The 20,673-nt window shown below is 36.3% G+C and overlaps 1 protein-coding gene across 1 annotated transcript in view; it reads right to left on the bottom strand.

The window, feature by feature from the left end:
• RFX7 (regulatory factor X7) overlaps window positions 1–19,767 on the bottom strand; it is a 141,279-nt gene extending 121,512 nt beyond the window's left edge. Inside the window, exon 1 of the mRNA XM_045529807.1 lies at window positions 19,578–19,767. Within this exon, the coding sequence (XP_045385763.1) occupies window positions 19,578–19,738 (161 nt within the window). The 5' untranslated portion in view covers window positions 19,739–19,767. The remainder of the gene's footprint in view (window positions 1–19,577) is intronic.
• Between the last annotated feature and the right edge of the window lie 906 nt (window positions 19,768–20,673).

Here is a 20,673-nt window from a genome sequence, read left to right on the forward strand (position 1 = left end):
ATACAAGTTTAAAGAAGTAGATATAATAAGAGACCAACGCAGATATTTTGGGGCCATAAAGAGTCTACCTAAAGTAGTGACTAGAAAAAGAACTGGGGAATTGGTAATTAATTATAAAGAGAGGAAGTACAGGAATACATTAGTTATCTAGAGGGCAGTCACCTCAAGAAGGATTAAAAGCAAGGCATAGCTTTGGGAAGGGTGACTAAACAGATGCTACATACCCTAGGGAATATTAGCTCACGGAGACTGCTAAGTGAAAAACCCTGATCATTAGTATCATGAAGCCAAAGACTGGACCCTCAATTTCGGAGGCAGAACTGAAGAAAAAAGAAAAAGAAAGTTATGAAAGGAAGTGAGAAGGAAAACCTAGGCTTAAATGGGCTAGAAGCAAAGGTGGAATAAGAAAGTAATATAGAAAAAAAACTGGAAATACTTAAGCATTCTGTTAAGACCTGCTATTTAACAAAACTAAAGCGTGACATAAATTACCCACTAGTAATCAAGTCTGTACCCAAAGATTTCCTTATCATGGTGAAAAGAATGAAAGCTATAAATAGCTATGCATACACTATATGAAACCCTCCACAGAGGAAGGGCATCAAAACAAAACTGCAGCCCCAAAGAAAAGTAGCACCCAACACTAGGATGGGAGTGGCCAACCTCCAAAGAGTAAAAGGGAGTTTTCTTTCTGTTTGGGGGTTCCTCAGGTCTCTTTTTTATAGTGGAAATTCTTTGGAGTTCTCTATGTTGTGTTTTTAAAAACTCTAAAAATCCCCTCAAGTCAAGAAATAGTGAACAAACACTTTATTATTCTATAAGAAAGAAAAAGTGATCAGAATGGTTGTTTAAAAAATTGAGACAGACATAAAAACCTAAGTGTTGGGGGTGGAAGGTGGGCAGGGAAAGGGGAGATGTTGACCAAAGGGTTCAAAGTTTTAGTTAACCAGGAGGAATAAGTTCTGGCAATCCACTGCACAGCAAGGTGACCAAAGTTAATAATAATGTATTGTATGTATCAAAATTGCTAAAAGAATAGATTCTAAATGTTCTCACCCAAAGAACTAAGTATGTGACAGATATATTAATTAGCCTGATTTGTTCATTCCACAATGTATATACATATGGAAACACCACATTGTACCCCATAAATATTTACAATTATTATTTGCCAATTAAAATTAAAAATAAATTTTTAAGAAGGCATAGTGCTTGGTTAATCTCAAAATCTTTGGAAGTGGCCTTCAGGAAAGAAATCACATCCCCCCAAAATTAAGTCTTAACGATCACAGCTAAGTGTGATAACTGTCATATATGCCAGATTTCCCTCATATTTGTTTTCAACAGGCAATGCTAATTTGACGTCACAATTTCCAGAGGTTAAAAATTTTTTTTAAAGTATGGTAGTGCCACCAGAATTAATTTTTTCTTCCTTCCCCATGACAAATGAGAAATCATTAAAAAAATTAACATTTTTATTAAGAGCACTGGACACTTCTTTATAACTGAACAGTATATTATAAGAAAGTATACATGTATCGGTAAAATCCACCACACTAAGGGAAAAGGAAATATAGGTGAATTTCAGGAAAATGTTTCAAACTTCAAGCTAAAAAAAATACTTGCAATTATACATGCTTATTTGCATGCTAATAAAACGATGTATAATATCTTGGTAATGCTATCTATATTAACACTAAAACTTTCAAAAAGGTTGTCTATAAAGAGAAACTTAACAATAAGCTATGCTTCTATGCTATTGAAAATGGTGTACACTAAGGAAACTTAAACTTTAACTGAATACTAATGTTTGCTGTTTTCATTTATAGCTTCAATCACATTTAGTTACAACTTAAAACATTACATGAGTGGGAGGACAGTGGGAGGTGGGAGGAGAAATCCCAGGAAAACTGCACCAGACCATGAACTGAAGTCTACAAGAAGTTTGGTAGTTACTAAGTTAGCTTGTCCATTCATGCATGCATTCATTCTGCACTGGGGAAACTTCTGTAAGTAAGAGAGATACAATCCATATACACGGTTCTAATAATCTAACAAAGGAAACTACATAAACGTATAATTATTTTGTTATAATTTTAACAAGTGGTAACAAGAATTAGAATTTAGAGGGAGAGTGATCAAGAACTTAATTTAAAGGACTCAGGAAAGGCTCCTTTTGTATTAATAGTTAATTGAGCTGAGTTCTGAAGGGGATAATTTTAAATTTCCTAAGGAGGTGGAGCTAGCAGAAAGTAGATTAGGCAAAAGGACAGCAGGTGAAGGAACAAGGCCAATTAGAGTGGTCTATTAAGACCACAATCTAAATGCAATTATTTAAACAAGAGTTTGAGATTTCAAAATAGTAATTTACAAAACTCCACTGAAAGAGGAAACCAGGAGTACTAAAACTGCTAGACTATTATAATGATAATCGTTTGCATCTTCTATCTCTACTGTTAATATGTTCTAGTTTAGTTATATTCTAGTTATTTAAAATAATTGAATTATATGTAAAATGTTTTATTCCTTAATTCTTACTTTTTACGAATTTACTTAGGTCATTTATTTGAAATTGCTGATGCTTCACTGTACTCAGTATACAGATTATGAACATTTAGTCTCTTTGATGGGCAAATCTTTCAGATTTAATAATTGCACCCATAATACTGTACTTAATATGCAAGCACATCTCTCTAATCAAAGAGGCTAACACATCACATAATTTTTGGAAAATAGAGAAAAGCTAACTGCTCATAGCTAACTGCTATACCCTAAGACCATCACTTATTAATGTGATGTATTTAGATGTATTTACTTCATCTCTTACACAAACAAAATTTCAATGAGTGCATGTCATCTGGTCTCCCTGTATCTGCCCTTTACCCATATTCTACACTCTCTTCTCAACACAGCAGCCAAGTGAGCCTTTTAAAGCATCAGTCGGGTCTTAAGTCACCCCTCTGCTCAGAGTCCTCCTGTGATGCCCATCTCACTCAAAATGAAAGCATAAGTCTTAGTGCTTACAAGATCTGCAAAGCCCAACACAAACCTGCCCCCTCCTTTACCTCTGACCTCATCTGCTACACTCTACTGCACTCAGAGCACTCTTGCTACTGCCTCTTTGTATGCAGCCTTCTCAAGACCTTTGCATTTGCTGTTCCTGCTATCTGGAAAAGTCTTCCTTCACATATCATCATGGTTCCCTCCATCACAGTACAGTAATAAGAATCAGAAGTAATCATATAATCTTGCATATAGATGATATGTTAAAATGAAAAGGTTCTTTGAATTTTATTGCTGTTAAAAAATAACAGCCAACATTTATTAAGTACTTACCATGTGCCAGATTCTATGGTGTTTTATATGAATTATCTCCTTTAGTTTTCATTACAATAGTATAAGGTAAGTACTATTACTATTAATACTTCCGTTTTATTGAAAAAGGAAATAGCTTCAAAGGTTAGGTGACTTGGGTGGCAAACTCAAGCAACTAATTACAGAATTTATAATAATGACTTATTATACCACTATACTGGATTACCTCTCTGTGACTCTGATAATTTTTCACCTTAAAACTGTTAAATAAACAAGATTTTTTTAATAAAAGTTACTGTTTAGTAAATTTCTATGCTTGGCAGAGAAATTTTCTATCCATCTTAAAGAGAAAACTAATGTAGGGGAGTATAATTACCTTAATGGTTCAAAATACGTCACAGAAAAAAATGATAGCTTACATATAGTACTTTATAATTACAAATACATAAAATAGAAGTGTCTGAAAATAACGTGCACCACGGGAAACCCACAAAAGTATTTGATCAGTTATGGTGAAACTCAACACAATACTTTGATAATTTTTTTTAGCAGTAAGCATCTAAGTAGAAGAAAGCTTTGTAGCATATCTAAAGTAATAGGGCACTGATCCACTGAGGATAAAAGCAAGGAAAGGCAGAAAAAAAGAACACAGCCAAGTGCAACTTTATCTTCTGAGTTTCTAGAAACCCATATCCTATTGTGAAGTTTCATCAACATGTATTAAAAAACAAAAAACACTACCTCAAATGTTCCTACTGTCTTTGACCCTTCAGAATTATAATTAGATAAATAACCTTTCTAATTGCTATGTAGCCCAGTCACTATAATTCACTTTTCAACTGCTTAAAAAAATCAAATCGTTCTCAAATCAGATCATGGTGATGATTGCACAACTTTATAAATATACCAAAAACCATTTAACTGCATTCTTAAAACAGATGAATATAACGGTATGAAAATTATCTCAATAAAGCTGTTTTATAAGAAATCAGAATCCACTTAAGTACTCAATAATTACTTGTCAAATTAATTCTAAGTGGAGAAAATCAAGTGGTTTAAACATAAACCTAGGCAAAAAAATATGGCCATTTCCCCTTCAACTCTTCTATAACTTAAGTGCTTTGCCATTTGCTTGCAACTTTAATAACAAAAGTTCTCAAACTCAGTGTTATACCACATCCATGAAGTACGTTACAAGTAACTGGTTACTAAATGATAAAGTACCAAAGTCTATAAATTATATACTTGTAGACAATATATAGAGTTGGGTTTTGCTTTTTATCCACTCTGACAGTCTGTCTTTTAGTTGGTATTGTTTAAAGTGATTATTGATACAGTTGGGTTAACATGTACCATATTTGTAACTGTTTACTATTCATTGCCCTTTTTCTTTGTTTCTATTTTTTGTTTCCCTTTCTATTTTTGCCTTCTTTGGTCTTATTTGAGTATTTTATGATTCCATTTTCTCTATACACCTAGCATATCAATTATACTTCATTTAAATTTTTTTTAGTGGTTGCACTAGAGTTTGCAATATACATTTATGACTACTCCAAGTCCACTTGCAAATAACAATATACTGCTTCACAATTAGTGCAAGTACCTTATAACAGAGTATTTCTAACTCCTCTATCCCATCTCTTATAACACTGCTGTCATTCATTTCACTTATCCATGAGCTATAATCAATGAATACATTGTTGTTGTTATTTTGAACAATTATCTATTATATCAATTAAATGTAAGAAAATAAAAGGTTTTATTTTACCTTCTTTTCCTTCTCACTCTTCCTTTATGTAGCTCTGAGTTTCTAACCTGTATTGTTTTCCTTCAATCTGAAGACCTTTTCACATTCTGTGGTGACAAATTTGAAGTTTTGTTTGTCTGTGAAAGTCATTATTTCTCCTTTATTTTGAAGGCCAATTTTGCTGGACACAAAATTCTAGGCTGGTGGTTTTAGTTTTTTTTTCTTTTAACACTAAATATTTCACTCCACTCTCTTCTTGCTCGCACGGTTTCTGAAGACAAGTCTGATGTTAACTCTTATCCTTATCCCCTTTGTAGGTAAAGTCATTTTTCCTCTCCAGCTTCTTTCAAGATTTTCTGTCTTTAACTTCCCACTGTTTGAACAAAATATGCCTAGGTATAGAATTTTTAGTATTTACCGTGGTTGGTGTTCTCTGAGCCTCCTGGATCTATGGTTTGGTGTGTGTCATTAATTTTGTAAAATTCTCAAACCATTATTACTTCAAATATTTCTTCTGTTCCTTTCTTTGTACTGCTTCTGGTATTCCCATTATACTTATGTTATACCTTCTGTAATTGTCCCACAGTTCTTGGATGCTGTTCCATCTTTTTCATTTTTTCTCTTTACATTTCAATTCTGAAAGATGCTATTGATATATCTTCACACTCACAGATTCTTTCCTCAGTCATGTTGTCGTATTTAGTTTACTGATGAGGCCATCAAAGGCATTCTTCGTTTCTGTTAGTGTCCTTCATTTCAAATGTTTCCTTTGGATTCTTAGAGTTTCCATTTCTCTGCTTACTTTACCCATCTATTCTTGCATGTTGTCCACCTTTTCCTTTTGAGCTCTTAGCATATTAATCACAGTTATTCTAAATTCCCTGACAATTCTAAGATCTGTCATATCTGAGTCTAATTCTGATGCTCGGCTTGCTTCTTCAGAAATGGGGGGTGTTTTTGTTTTGTTTTTTTGCTTTTAACATGCCTTGTAATTTCTAGTGGAAAGCCAGAAATGATATATTGGGTAAATGGAACTGAGACATGCCTTTATTATGAGATGGTATGTTTATTTGACTAGGAGTTTGGTTGTGTTTACTGTTAATTGTAACTGTGGTGTCAGAAGCTAAATTTTTTTCTAGGGTTGTTTTTATCTCCCCCCATTGTTTTGGGTGTCCATTGAGTCTCCTTAAGTAGGTCCTGAGGCTTATAATTCTTTTAACTGTAATCTTCTGTTATTAGACAGGAGCCCTATTGATGTGGTGGTAAAGTGTAAGGGGAGGGAAAGCATTCTAGAGTTCTATGATTAGGTTTCAGTCTTACATAGTCTGAGTTGAATATTTTCCTTCCCTCACATCAAAGGTTAGAGGGGGCTAGAGGTGGGTATTTTCCTTCCTCCAGGTCTGTGAGGCTTTGGTAAAGCCCCAGTTAATTAGGCTTTGGTAAAATATAACAGTTTCCTTTGAGGGCAAATCTTGTTAAAGAGAACACAGAGCTCTGGGCATATTTCAAAATGGTTACTTTTCTCCTCCCCCTGCAGGAAGCACAAGGGGATTTTTGTTTGATATTCACAGTGAGAACCTGGTAGGGCTCCTGGAAGTTTAAACTGCTCCTAAAACTAGACTCCCTTTGAGTTTTTAAATCTCAAGATAGTCTACATTGTGCCTCCAGCAATTCATCAGCTCCTACCTATACTGGCTTTAGCTGTGGGCTTCTACTACTGGGATTCTGCTCCAGGTCATCTATGATTCTCTGTATCACCACCTGTCTCTCCAATATTCAGAGCAGCCCTTTGCCCTGTAACCTCAATTCTCCAAAGGATCTAAGAAGAGTTGCTGATTTTGTTCAGCTTTTTTTTTTCTTGTTCTGATGACAGGAGTGAGGACTTCCAAGCTCTTGATGTGTCAGGCCAGAAGCCAGAAGTCAACAGACTTTATTATTGTTATTAATATCAGGAAATAAGGCTGGGCACGGTGGCTTACACCTGTAATCCTAGCACTCTGGGAGGCCGAGGCGGGTGGATCACTCGAGGTCAGGAGTTGGAGACCAGCCTGAGCAAGAGTGAGACCCCCATCTCTACTAAAAATAGAAAGAAATTATCTGGCCAACTAAAAATCTATATAGAAAAAATTAGCTGGGCATGGTGGCGCATGCCTGTAGTCCCAGCTACTCGGGAGGCTGAGGCAGTAGGATCATTTAAGCCCAGGAGTTTGAGGTTGCTCTGAGCTAGGCTGATGCCACGGCACTCACTGTAGCCCGGGCAACAGAGCGAGACCCTGTCTCAAAAAAAAAAAAAAAAAATTAGGAAATTAGTTAAGACTAGTTCTGAAATACAACTCTCACTTATTTGTATTCTACTATGCTTTGCATATAATTCTGGGTTTACCCAAGGGAGAATTACAGGACAATTAATATCAAGCAAGTGAGGTCATCATTATCCATTGTTTGTCAAGGAAAAGGAGAGAAGGTCGAGAACTGTTATCTGTATCCTTTGAGTTGTTTTCTCAGCATGTCATTGGGTCACAGGGATCGAAAAACTACTGCCTGAGGGCCAAATCCAGCCACATCCATTCATTTATATATTGTCTATGGGTAACCCCCTGATACAATGGCAGAGTAAAGTAACACCAACAGAGAGTCTATGCCCTACAAAGCCAAAAATATTTACTCTCTGGCCTTCTGGAGAAAAAGTTTGTTGACCCCTAGGTTACATATCCCATACTTTCTTGCACATGAATCACTGGTATTTTGTGTGTGTGTGACTTTTAACTATTGACTAGGACTGAGCTCAATGATGACTATGGATTATGTGTTCAATTTTTATTCATCAATTCATTTAATACACAATTAGTGAGAATAAAAGTTTCAGTTCGGAGGAAGAGAAATGTGCAACACAGGCTAATAAGGCTATAGCAGAATTATATTTGAATACTATGAAAATTAAAATTAAGGAATTATTATTATTAATTCTATGAGGGTACTTAAGAATGATTGAGATTACAGCAGTCCTCCCTTATCCTTCAGGGATACATTCCAAGACCCCCAGTGGATGTCTGAAACCACAGATAGTACCAGATTCTATATATATTGTGTTTTTTCCTATGTATAACTATCATACAGTTTAATTTATTAAATATAAGTTAAGCACAGTAAGATTAACAATAATAAAATACAACAATTAAACAGTAAATAGTAAAATAAGTAACAGTAGTAAGTAAATATTAATAGTAAGATAAGGGCTACTTGAAAGCAGCACTGCAATACCACTAACCAAGATGGCTACAAGTAACTGATGGGTGGGAAGCATATAAGATGTAGACATGCTAAACAAAGGTGACGATTCATGTCCTGTACAGGGCAGAGTAGGATGGCCTGAGACTTCAACATGCTACTCAGAATGGAGTGCAATTTAAAACTTACGAATTCTTTATTTCTGGAATTTTCCATTTAATATTTTCAGACCAGTTGACCAAGGGTAAATGAAACCTTGGAAAGTGAAACCGCAGAAGAGGGAGGACTACTATACTAAAACTTGGCCACATGAGACTTTGGCTTAATATATTCTTTTTAAAGATGAATCCTCTAGTCCTGTGGTTCTCAAACTTTAGTTTGAGAATCAGAATCACCTGGAGGGCTTGTTCAAACAAAGACTGCTCACCATAGCCCCAGAGTTCCTGTTACAGTAAATCTAGGATGGAGCCCCCAAATTTAAATTTCTACACCAAGTTTCCAGGTGATGCTAATATGACCATAATTTGAGAACTTAACAAACCAAGTAGCATACTATAAAATATAATTTTAAAGCTCAAAGGGTGTTTTAAAGCAAGATTTTCAGACCAAAAGAAAAAAGAAAAGAAAAAAAGCTCTATGTTAGCAGTCTAGGTAGCTAGTTTTATGAATTTGAAACACTGCAGGCCCTGAGAGTTTTTTCCTATTTTAGTCCTATTCCTTCAAGACTTTCCAAATAAATCTACCTCCTTCCTTAGTTGCCCTCACACCATAGGTTTCCTTCGCCATCTTCAGGCTTTAGCCATGACTCAACAAGTTACTTTAGCTTTGGGTCTTGTCTCCTAAAAAACTAGCTCAAACTCTCCACCAGGACCAAACTTTAAGGAAGCCATCTCCAATTCAAAGTTAAAAGGTCTTTAAAATTCCAAGTTTCTCTCTTGGGAACTAGGTTGAGACACAGAATAACTAATCAGTTTATAAAATCCCCAAATACTGTTGTATACTTAGTCATGAAAGGTTGCTGAACCACGTAGTAGTTATCTCCTCAGTAGTTTTAAAATGAAGGACTCAATGGCTCTCACTTGGAATATACATTTTTTAATCTTGATATATAGTGAAAGGTGTGGGACTTGTAGAATTGAAACTCTTAATAAATGATTACTTCCATTTCACCAATGCAATTTTTAAAAAGATCAATTGCTATGGTCCTCTATTGTGTAAAATGCCCCATGAGTTTAATGACATGCGTGGGGGAGAAATTAACACATTAAATATACCACATACAGAAACATTAATATGTAGAAAAAAATAAAAATGCCTCTAAGAATGTAGTGAACAAAAAAGATATTCACTAGTACTTACCACTAGATGAGAAATAAAAAGGTGCAAAATGTGTTGCTTCAGCATCAAAGTATTTGTTGTGTATTAGAACAGCACTGAAAAAATTAAGAGTGATTTAGTGCTTAATTGTACAGAACCCACTACACAATATGAGGTCAAGAAAAGGCCAACATGGACTAGAGTAGCTGAGGAATGTTTCACAGTACAATAATTTGAGCTATGACTTCAAAACCAGTTAAGATGTGATTAAGCAGGATTTGGAGACAGGGAAGTAGAGATTCCAGAAAAGATAAAAAGCATGAACAAAGCAGAAACAGAAGTAGGACCACAAAACATAAGGCAAACAGTGAGGGTGCCTGCTGGACTGAAGTGGATGTTGAATACTGGCGAACAGCAAGAAATAGGATTGGACTGATTGTATGGGGCTAGATTATACAAGCCTTTGAAACCTGGCAGGACTCTTTAGACATGATATTTTGGGCAAGAAAAAATTACTGTAGGTTTTTAGAAGGGGAGTACATGAAAAAGGATGTTTTAGAAGACTTATTTTGACAACAATATATGGCATAGTTCAGTGGGGGAGAAAGGCCAAGGGCAGACAGCAGCTATGTTTCTGCTATAATAATCCAGGAATGAGATGGTGAAGCACTGAAGTACGGTTTTGGCAGTGGAAATAGGAAGACAGAAATTTAAGTTACATTGCAAACTAGGCAACTTCTTAAAATACTGGGCATGGGGATGAAAGAGAAAAATCAAAGATGAAACCAATACTGACAGACTGACAGAAGGAATAGTTGATATCTACTATCAGAAGAAGAGTAACTGTAAATAGCAAATCAAGGTGCCATGATACCAAAGCATAGAAGAAGGGTTGTTGTGAAATGCCAAGTTTAAGGTGACAGGGGTGGTGGCTACCTGTACTCTGGTATTCTGCCCCAGTTTCCTACCCACCCCACATCCTTTTCTTCTCTTTTATTACTTTATATATATATATATTTTTTTTTTTTTTTTTTGAGACAGGGTCTCACTTTGTCGCCCAAGCTGCAGTACAGTGTTACAATCATAGCTCACTGAAGCCCCAAACTTCTGGGCTCAAATAATCCTCCTTCCTCAACTTCCCAAGCAGGGTGCGTGCCACCATACCTGGCTAATTTTTAAAAATTTTTTGTAAAGACAGGGTCTCACTATGTTGCCCTGGCTACTTTCAAATTTCTGGGCTCACGGGATCCTCCCACCTCAGCCTCCCAAAGTGCTGGAATCACTGTACCTGGCCTATATCCTTTCTTCTACTTTGTAAATTAAAACTTAGATGAGAGGATTGTGACTGGTTGGTGGAAATCCCATTCCTTAGTCAAGCAAATTTTCTTCCAAGCTAATTTCCTCTAATTATTCACATTATTGGCAAGGCTCACTGCCATCAACAACTTTGAATCTGATTCCTGCTAGTGAGAATAACGATGTCCCAGTAAGCATACTGTTAAGTGTGTTTGGATCTATAGTTCATCCTTTGATTTTCCATTAAGGCCACTATCCTGACTTTTGCCAATATTATGTCCTCACTGAATCCCTCCCTCATCTAACTCCGTTATTTTTTATACCACTGATTATGCCACTACTGCATTTAACAAAATCTTACTTTTTGTTAAATTCAATTGATGATGCATATATCTACCACAAAAGAGGGTGAATGTTTTAAAGGTGGAGATAGTGTCTTACTATTAATATTTTTTAATCCTTCTACGCCTTGTATGTAGTAGATATTAATATAAATGTGTATTGAATTCAGTTCCCCCTGAGCACTTGAGTCTATAAATTCGGGATTAATTTTTGAGCTTCTCACTTCTTAAAAATGTGTACATGTAGGATCTGCCTAAATGTTGCTTGCTAGTAGCTCCTGCTTCAGAAAAAGGGATCAGACATTTAATAATCTGACAGTGAAATTTTAGATCACAGATTGCATATATAAGCTATTAATAGATCTAATGACCACAATCAAATTAGGGAAGTGATTAATTTAGATTAGCTAAAGCGTCTTGTTGAAATGTTTCCCAGGTTCCCAAAAGCACCAACTTTACTCCAAGCAAGATGTCGTGTCACTGAAGTGACACTCTTATCCAATTAAATTGTTAAATTTCATATATACTGAAAAAACAATGGCAAGTTCTTGGCTGCCCCATATACAAATAACATATTTTACTGTCACAGTGTAAATTACTGATTATACACCAATTGCTTTGTTTGAGATATATTAAGTCTCTGAATTCATTTAAACTTTATGTATTAGAAAACAAGAATGTTTCATTTAAATTCAATAAAAACTCACTAAAATGGAATTATCTCAGATAAGGCCACTCTAAATTACCGAAGGAAAAAAATAATTAAATCATACAACTCAGATTATTGTTCCTGGGAGTTGAGGAAAGGTACATGAGGCAGTGGTTCATAAGCTAGATCTTGAAGTTAGACACTTATATCAGCAGAAAAAAGAGAAAGTTTCTTGAGGTAGCAGGTAAAGAGACCAGCACACACCTAAGCAGATAATGAAAGCAAAGAAAAACGTTAGGATAATGCAAACTGAAGTAGCCACTTGATACAGTAATCCCCTGTTCTCATCTTGTACTTGGGAGTACAAGGTACTCAAAGCAGAAAAGCCAGAGAAAAATAAAAAGAAAAACACAAATCCACAGCCTCTCCATGCTTGCTTTGTATCTTAAAATAAGGTATCATAAATGGCAACACAACAAACAGCCCTATTGGCATTGCAATCACTCTGATGCTTTATATATAACAGAGCCCAAATTTTAAAAATTACTGATTTCAGAAAGAAAAGGGAAACAATTACAAGGTTTAGGTACCATTACCTCCTATTCCCATGCCCTTGATAGGCATCACTAATCAATCAGATTTAGCATGCAAGTTCAAATCCATTTGCTAATCCTGTGTTGGAATCAGTGTAAAGGTAATCCCCTTTGCTATCTAAACTCTTCCTATACAAACTTAGACAACAAATGGGTTCAGATTTTTTTTTTTTAGGTAAGGCTATTTGAAGGCGATAGTATGGTATACCATATGGACTCATGCCTTCCAAAACTCCAAGATGTAACAGATTGGAATCTGTTACTCTTTGACCTCTCACTCTCTGAACTCAAGAACCAAACTTGAGATTCGAATAGCAAGGAATGTCTGCATGTTTTCAGTTTGCTCTCAGATATGGGGAAATATAAAACCTCACCTCCCACACAACTTTTTGTAACATATATATAGGAACTACTGTAATAGATGCCTGATGGAGATATTGTACATATTTAACCAAATCTCAGGATGTTTCTATTTCATCTTAGGAGGTATACAGCTCATGAAACAGAAAACAGTACATGCCTATTTAAATAATTTACAGAAAAATTAAACCATGTTTTAAAACTCTTCTTTATGTGGATTGAGGTTGAGCGCTAAATATCTCAACTCATAATCAGCAACCAAGTGCATTAAGTCCTTAGAACTTATTGTTCCTCATTTTATTATCTTACCCAAGGCAGGAAGACTCTTCCTCCTATTGGTTGGCCCATGCTGCCCATCTTTAACCTGAACTCTTAGAACCCTCCAGATAGCAGGAAAGAAAGCAACTAAAAGACTAAACATAGAATGGTAGAAAAGGAGGCACTGGATAGGGTGCTCTACTTCAGTCAGAGATGTGCAGTAATCAGCTTACTGTCCTATTCTTTATACTCTACAAAGTACACTCTGTCACAATTACCTATTAAAATGTCTACCATAGATGAAGAGGAATAGTTGTGGTGCTCAACCCTACACTAACTTATTTTGAAAAGAATACACACCTTTCTTATTTATATAATCAAATTTACAATTTGGTATTTGCTACTGTCTTAAAATATTACATTATTATTATGAGAAAAAGTTAAGTATGGAACACCTCTTTATACAAAAAACAAAAGCACCACACAAACTGCCTCCCTACGACAATCTCTCAACCAGCAGCTTAGTAAACTCTCCAATAACCAGGATTACTACATAGCCTTACATATTTTTGCATAATAAACAGCTCTTAAAATACTTCAAATATAACACATGCTCGATAAATATTTGCAGACAATGTCACATAACAGAATCTTTGCACAAGGTAACAATAAGTGAATAACACCCAAGGAAACACTGACAAATCCTAATAATCTGTCCATTGAAAATGTTCTGCTAATTGACTGTGATAACTTAATTATGTTGGTCTTTCACTATGCTTGCAGTATGTTTCATTATTATTGTCAATATTAATTTAGTAACAGTTATAGAAATTGAAGCTAAAGGAACCTGCACGGACATTTAGTATAATCCTTTCATTTTATGAATGTAGAAACTAAGGTCTACTTTTCTCAGAATTCATACTTTGACACTTGTCACTTGTTTCCCTGGTCCTCTAACTGAACAAAAGCAAAGTTTTATTGCACATTTTTGCTTAGGTTGATTTTACAAAGTTAATATTACAAGTGAATGGGCATTCTTCGAATGCCAGTCTCTAGCACAGTACTTTGTATATAGCAGATATTCATTTGAGTACTTACATACTGTTCTTGTTTGAAGTGCTTAAATTTGAATAAATGATAAAGCTTATTCTAATTTTTATTTGTACAATTTTAGTGTGCAACATTTTTCTAATATAAAAAGTAACGTGATGCAAGCTTTTATTCACAGCATATTTTTCATTACAAATAAGGCACTTCTGTTTCTTCTACCACCATGAAGTTCATTTTCCCCAATAATGCCAAAAACTGTAATAAAAGTAAGACAGAAACCAAATCAGTTCTGCACATACCATCATTCAAGACACCTTCCAATGGAGAGGGCAAACTGGTCAATTATTTATACAAATACATCTCCATTACCTAACCTAAACAAGATGAGAAAATTGACAGGCTTGAAATTGCTTAATTTGCCTTTCCGGCCAATAGGGAAGACAATTTAATCAGTTTCAAATCATGGGACAGCAAGGAACTGCCTTCTTTCTGGAATCAGAAACACCTGGTGTTGGGCCACAACCAACACAGCTGACCTCAATTCAGACAAGCAAAAACCACCCTAAGTTTTTTGCATGCTTGGTATAGTAGCATGTCAACCAACTAATCAAAATATACGAAAGTCAACTGATGTACTTGTCTGTCTCTATTTTTAAAGCAAAATGAAGATCATGACCTTATGGTTAAAGTAAATTCTAAAGTTATGAGTTTATAGTAAATGTTTCCCACTGCAGTTGAAAGAACAATAACTATTTCTCAGACACAGCTAATAAATTGCCTGACCCAGAACCAAGGACAAAACTGAACTAATGTGTTCTAGGACAGGGGACAGAAATCAGAACTAACATGGCATCACTGTGTACACCTTATGGAGTACCAAACTTTGCTCACTGTAGCTAAGATGGGAACAAGATGATCACTTAATATCAAGAGGTTTATTGTTATCACAATAAATAAGAAAGTAAAACAAAATCGCTCAATTTAAGTTTAAGTTAGAATTTAGAAAACATCCAAAAGGGACCACATATATAGTTCTATTTTGATTATAATTCTAAACCTAAAATGTACTAGATTCATGAATTTGTATGCCTTACAGGATTGAATAAAGACAAGGAACTCTGACCCCAGCAGTTTCCAGGGTCGGATAAGGAATCAGAGGAACCCTACAGATCATATCATTTGGTTTGGTTTATCTCCTTCCATAAAGTGGGTAGAACAATGATAGATCTTACATGACCTTTTAAGAAAAGGTTTATAAGATCTTATCTGCAAATAAAGAGTTACATAAATAAAAATAAAAATTGATAACTAATTCTTTTAAGAATCTGTGAATCTGCTTGAGTAAGTACAATATTAGAATATTTTCCACAGGCCAGGTGTGGTGGCTCACTGTGGGAGGCTAAGGCAGGAGGATTGCTTGAGCCCAGGAGTTTGAGGTTGCTGTGAGCAAGGCTGACGCCACAGTGCTCTAGCCCAGGCGACAGAGCGAGAGTCCGTCTCAAAAAAAAAAAAATTTACATACATATATATAAAAGAATATTTTCTACAATAAAACATCAGGTTTCATTTCAACTTCTAGGTAAAAGTTTATTACAGGTTGAATGTCCCTTATCTGAAATGCTTCAGACCAGAAGTGTTTCAGATTTTGGATTTTTCTGGATTTGGGGATGTTTGCATATACTATCTTAGAGATGGGACCCAACTCTAAATACAAAATTCATTTGTTTCATATTCACCTTATACACATGGCCTAAAGGTAATTTTATATAATATCTTAAATAATTTTGTATAGGACACAAAATTTTTATTGTGATTTGTCATACAGGTCAGGTGTGGAATTTTCCACTTGTGGAGTCATATTGACACTAAAAAAGTTTCCAATTATGGAGCATTTCAGATTTTGGATTACGGATTATCAACCCTGTACCTAAGTTACAGCCTCATTACAAATATGCTATTCTCTCCTACCCATGTAAGTATGATCTATTCATAAACATAACTAATCAAACAAGCAGAAGAAATTGCAAATGTTATTCTCTCTATCCCATTTTTCCCAGAGCAATTTTATTCTATCAGAGTTTCAAGTAAAACTGCTTTAAAAAGGTAAAGAATAGCACTTAAATTTTTTTTGTTGTTATTTAAACTAAATATAAATTTTCATTTTCCCAGACACTGGGAAATAGGAGGATGGGAAAACTTGCTTTGGTATTCATTTCTGAGGTAACCAAAGAGGGGTGCAATGTAAGTTAAAGTTTGCAGTTAGGTTGGGTTGTGGCTTTGTTTTAGGTTGCCAGTATGAGCCTTCATTTAAAAAAAAAAGACTTGGGTTACTAGTTTTCTTAATTTAAAAAATTTATTTTAGAATTCTACTGTTTAGAAAATACAAATAACATTCTTATAGCATATTCGTCATTAAAGTACACCCCTACAAATAAATCTCTTTTCAAGTAAGGAGTGTAGGTGATTTGGACCTTTTGTCTATGATATGGAAATGAATAACTGTGGATTTGTAAACCTAGACTTAAGTTGAAGGTATTCAAAAACATACTATAGAAACATAACAACACTGTCAAGTTAGCAGTATCTTTTATTTTCTAGAACTACCTTAAAAATGCATTATATTTCCATTTCTTAAGAAATATAGTTTCCAATCTCATTAACTACAATGGTTTTAATTTTGAATATTTTTTTCCAGAGGCTCATTTAATGCTTGAAATTATAATGGACATACTTTTATCAAACAGCATTTTAGTTTAATAAACAGAATAAATTAATTATGAACAGAGATAATAAATAACTCATTGTCCAGCGAAAGGCCTACATCACATACTATATTTATATTTGTAGAGTAGGAAGACAAGTGCAGACTTGTTTGTGATCTGCAAGCCCAGTAATTTAGAAACTATGATCAACCTAAATGCAAAACCCATTTGATTATTTTTAAATATCACATTTCTTTTGAATGTAATTTTAAGTTCTCATTAGTAATGGTATCAAAGGATGATACAGGAAGTAGTATAAAACTGATAATCCCTCAGAACATTATCAGGTGAAAAAATAATTGATAAAATAATATTATTGCCTCAAAAATGTGAAATGAGAGAGCTAAGGAACTGCAATCTTATGTGTTAAAAATGATTTAAATTTAATACATATATACCATTTCTCAGAAAATGGTAGTAAAGAAGCTTTCCCTTTTTAACATCTTTATTTTATATAGTCACTTGAATAATATTAAATCTGGTTTTATGGAGCAGGGTATATGACGTTATATATTAAATACATCTACTAATATTGTTTATTGTCCACTAGTGTTTATTCTGAAGTTCCAAATGTAACATAAAAAATCATTTTTGCAAATAGAATTTCTAAAGTTGAAAATGAAATGGTAGTAAGTATATCATTACAATTTTAAAATAAAGATATAAAACTGCACATTTTGGGATTCAGGTGTTTGTTGCCCCTTAATTTCTCAAAGAAAGTACCAAAACTGGAGTACACTTAAAAAGTTTTTCTCATGTTGAAGTCAAAGCAGTTAGACTGTAATGGATGTGTAAATATCAATTATCAATGAAAGATATTTAACAACGTGATTTATTAAAAAATGCACTCCACTATCATCATTATTCAAACACTTTAGCTGCCTATACAACTCACTCATTTTAAAATTACACAGTGAAGATTCCTTTCCCCTTTTGTTCTCATTATAAATTAAAACATATCTTACTGACTCAACTTTTGAAATTTACCGTTCTTAAGAGATCCTTTAAACTTGGATGTCCCTCACCTGAATATAAAAAGGTGCTTAATTCAATGTAGCTTAATGATTTCAGAGACACTAAGTTACATCACCTTAATAGGGGTAAAACAAACAAAACAACAACAAAAAAACAACTGGTTTTGTGGAAACCTTGATTGTAAGAAGGAAATCAACCATCTTTTTTTTAATTCCAGCTTTAAAAGGGGGTGAGGGTATCCACTGAATAAAGCCTGCTTTCTCTCTCTCTCTCTCTCTCTCACACACACACAAGACAATCATATTTATCTGACCTATTGAAGTGGCCACAACATGACTATTGTCAAAGCCAAGAAAATTCTCCTTTAAAATACTTAAACTTCATTTTTAAATTAAAACTGAAAGTAAGATGTTCAACTGCCAACTACTGTGTGGTATGAAACTATTAAAGCCTGCACTGACCTACTTCATATTAGTATCATGACAACATGGATGCATGCCAAGAAAATAATAAATTACTATCTAACAAGCCTTAATTTTGTATTTAAAAATTGTCACTGTTTTTAAATATATAAATACTGTACATGCAATACTAGCTGCTTTATGATACATTTGTTTTTAAATTACAATATAAAAATAAGGAGTTTTGATATCCTAGTAGTCATATTCAATTGACTGACCTGCAAGATTTCATTTCCATTTTCAAAATCAGGGCCTTTTTTATACTAAATTCTATTTTTAAATTTCTGTTAAAAGCAATCTCTTAGACCAAATTCCAAATATTGCTTTCCATTTTAAAAATAGTGCTACACTTTTTAAAAACATCAGTTAGTGAAAAATCCTACAAAATAATGCAAGTTCATGTTCAAAGAATATTTGCAATGGCTTTAACAGAGGATGGACTTAACTCAGTGTATTTAATTATTAAAAGATTGCCACCAATCTTAAAGAGCTCAATCTAATGCTGAAATATTGGAAATTTTCATACAAGTATAATAATAGTAAAGGATATTCAACCTATGGTTTCTTTTAAAAGACACATGAAATGGCAAGACATCTGAGTCCCCATTTATTTAAATTTAAAAAAATCACTTTACGGTGTAAGCTACTACCTTAAAATATTTTACACTAAAGAAGCACTTTCTTCACAATCAATACACAGAATAAACTCCCTGGAAGGGAAATTTACTATTAGAATAAAGGAGGCAAAAATATCCAGAAACAGCAGCTAACCCAACTGAAAGGAAGAGACACATTAAATTAGGTTTTGTGCTGCATATTAATATTCTTACGCACAATGTCTGTTTGGTGAAAATTCACAATACACTTCTTCCTCCATGACTGCAAAAAGGAGTAAACACATTTCACATTCCCCAGTTCAAATTCATGCTAACATCATGCAATATGACTTAATTTCGACCCATAGTCCTCCTACACTAAGTGAAAAACACAAATAATTTGTTTATCTGCACTCCACAATTGAGGAAAGGGTAAAAGCATTTTTTGGCTAAGGACACCAGGGGCTCTAGCGGTCCTACAAATATGCACCCGACTCGGGAAACCCACATTCAATGAATGCATCAACCTCCACCTCCGATCCCCCGCCCGCCGCCTCTCACACCCCCACCCCCTTTGCTGCAGAAATGTGCCTGGGCTTTTTTACCCCAGCGATGGAGGATCCTCTTACCAGATGGAGTTCTTGATCTTGTGTTGCAGCGCACTGGCCTCTGTCCCTGGCAGCCCGGGCACAAGGGCTGGCAGGGCCACCCCCGAGTTGGGGGCGCTGGGGGGAAGCTGCTGATGGGCATCAGGCTGCTGTGGTGGCGGCTGTTGTTGTTCCTCTGCCATCGCTGCTGGAGGGGTGGGTGGGAGGGAGGGAGGGAAGATGGGGGCGCGGGGAAGGGTGAGGAAAGAGACGGGGAGGGGAGGACGAAGGGGGGAGAGGAGGAGGAGGAGGGGGTGGAGGGGAAGAGGAGGAGGAGGAGGAGGAAGGAAGCTGGATAAGCTAGGCCTTTACCCCAGGGCTCGAGTGAGTCGCTTTCGCCTGCCGCCTGAGGGACATCACCGGGGAGACCGAGCGGCTCCTCGCGGCTCCTCACGGCTGGGGCGCTTCACCGAGGGAGAGGCATGGCGGCGCCCCTCAGCCCCCCGCTGCCGCCGCCGCCGCCTCCTCCCGTCAGCGGCCGGGGCTGGGGGGGTGAGGAAGGGGCGTTTGATGACGAGGTGGGGGGGCAGGCTCCCCCCAAAATCCAAGGAGAACGGTTGCTCAGGGACTTCTCGGCCCGGCCTTCCTCCTTTGTCCCCGGGGCTTTCTACTCCGGGGTCCCCACGCTGCTTCAGCCCCAGGCTTCGCTCCACGCCACTCCCCACGCCGCCGCCACTCGCTCCCGGCCCCGCCGCCGCCGCCGCGGCCGCCGCTGCTCTACCAGCCCCGGAGGCAGCCCAGTGCGCGCAGCCGCACTGCGGCCCGGCGCAGACCGCACAACACCTACCGCCCCGCCGGGGGGGCGTGGACGAGTGTGTGCGGGTTACGGGCGCGGGGGGCCGGGAGGGGGGCGCACGGGTGCGGAGGGCGGGCGCGGGCTGGTGGCCCGGGAAGCGCGCCGCCAGGGGCCAGGAGGGGACTGGCCGAGCTGGTGGAGAGCAGGAAAACGTGGGGGAGGTGCTGGCGAGAGAAGGAGAACTTGCGTGAGGAGGAGAAACCAAATTTAATATTTGGCGTGGAAATGGGATTTTTTTTTTTTGGCATCTTCAAAGCAAGTGAAGTAAATTAACCAACATTA

Source organism: Lemur catta, chromosome 1 (assembly GCF_020740605.2).
Source record: "Lemur catta isolate mLemCat1 chromosome 1, mLemCat1.pri, whole genome shotgun sequence".
In the NCBI taxonomy this organism is placed as follows: domain Eukaryota; kingdom Metazoa; phylum Chordata; class Mammalia; order Primates; family Lemuridae; genus Lemur; species Lemur catta.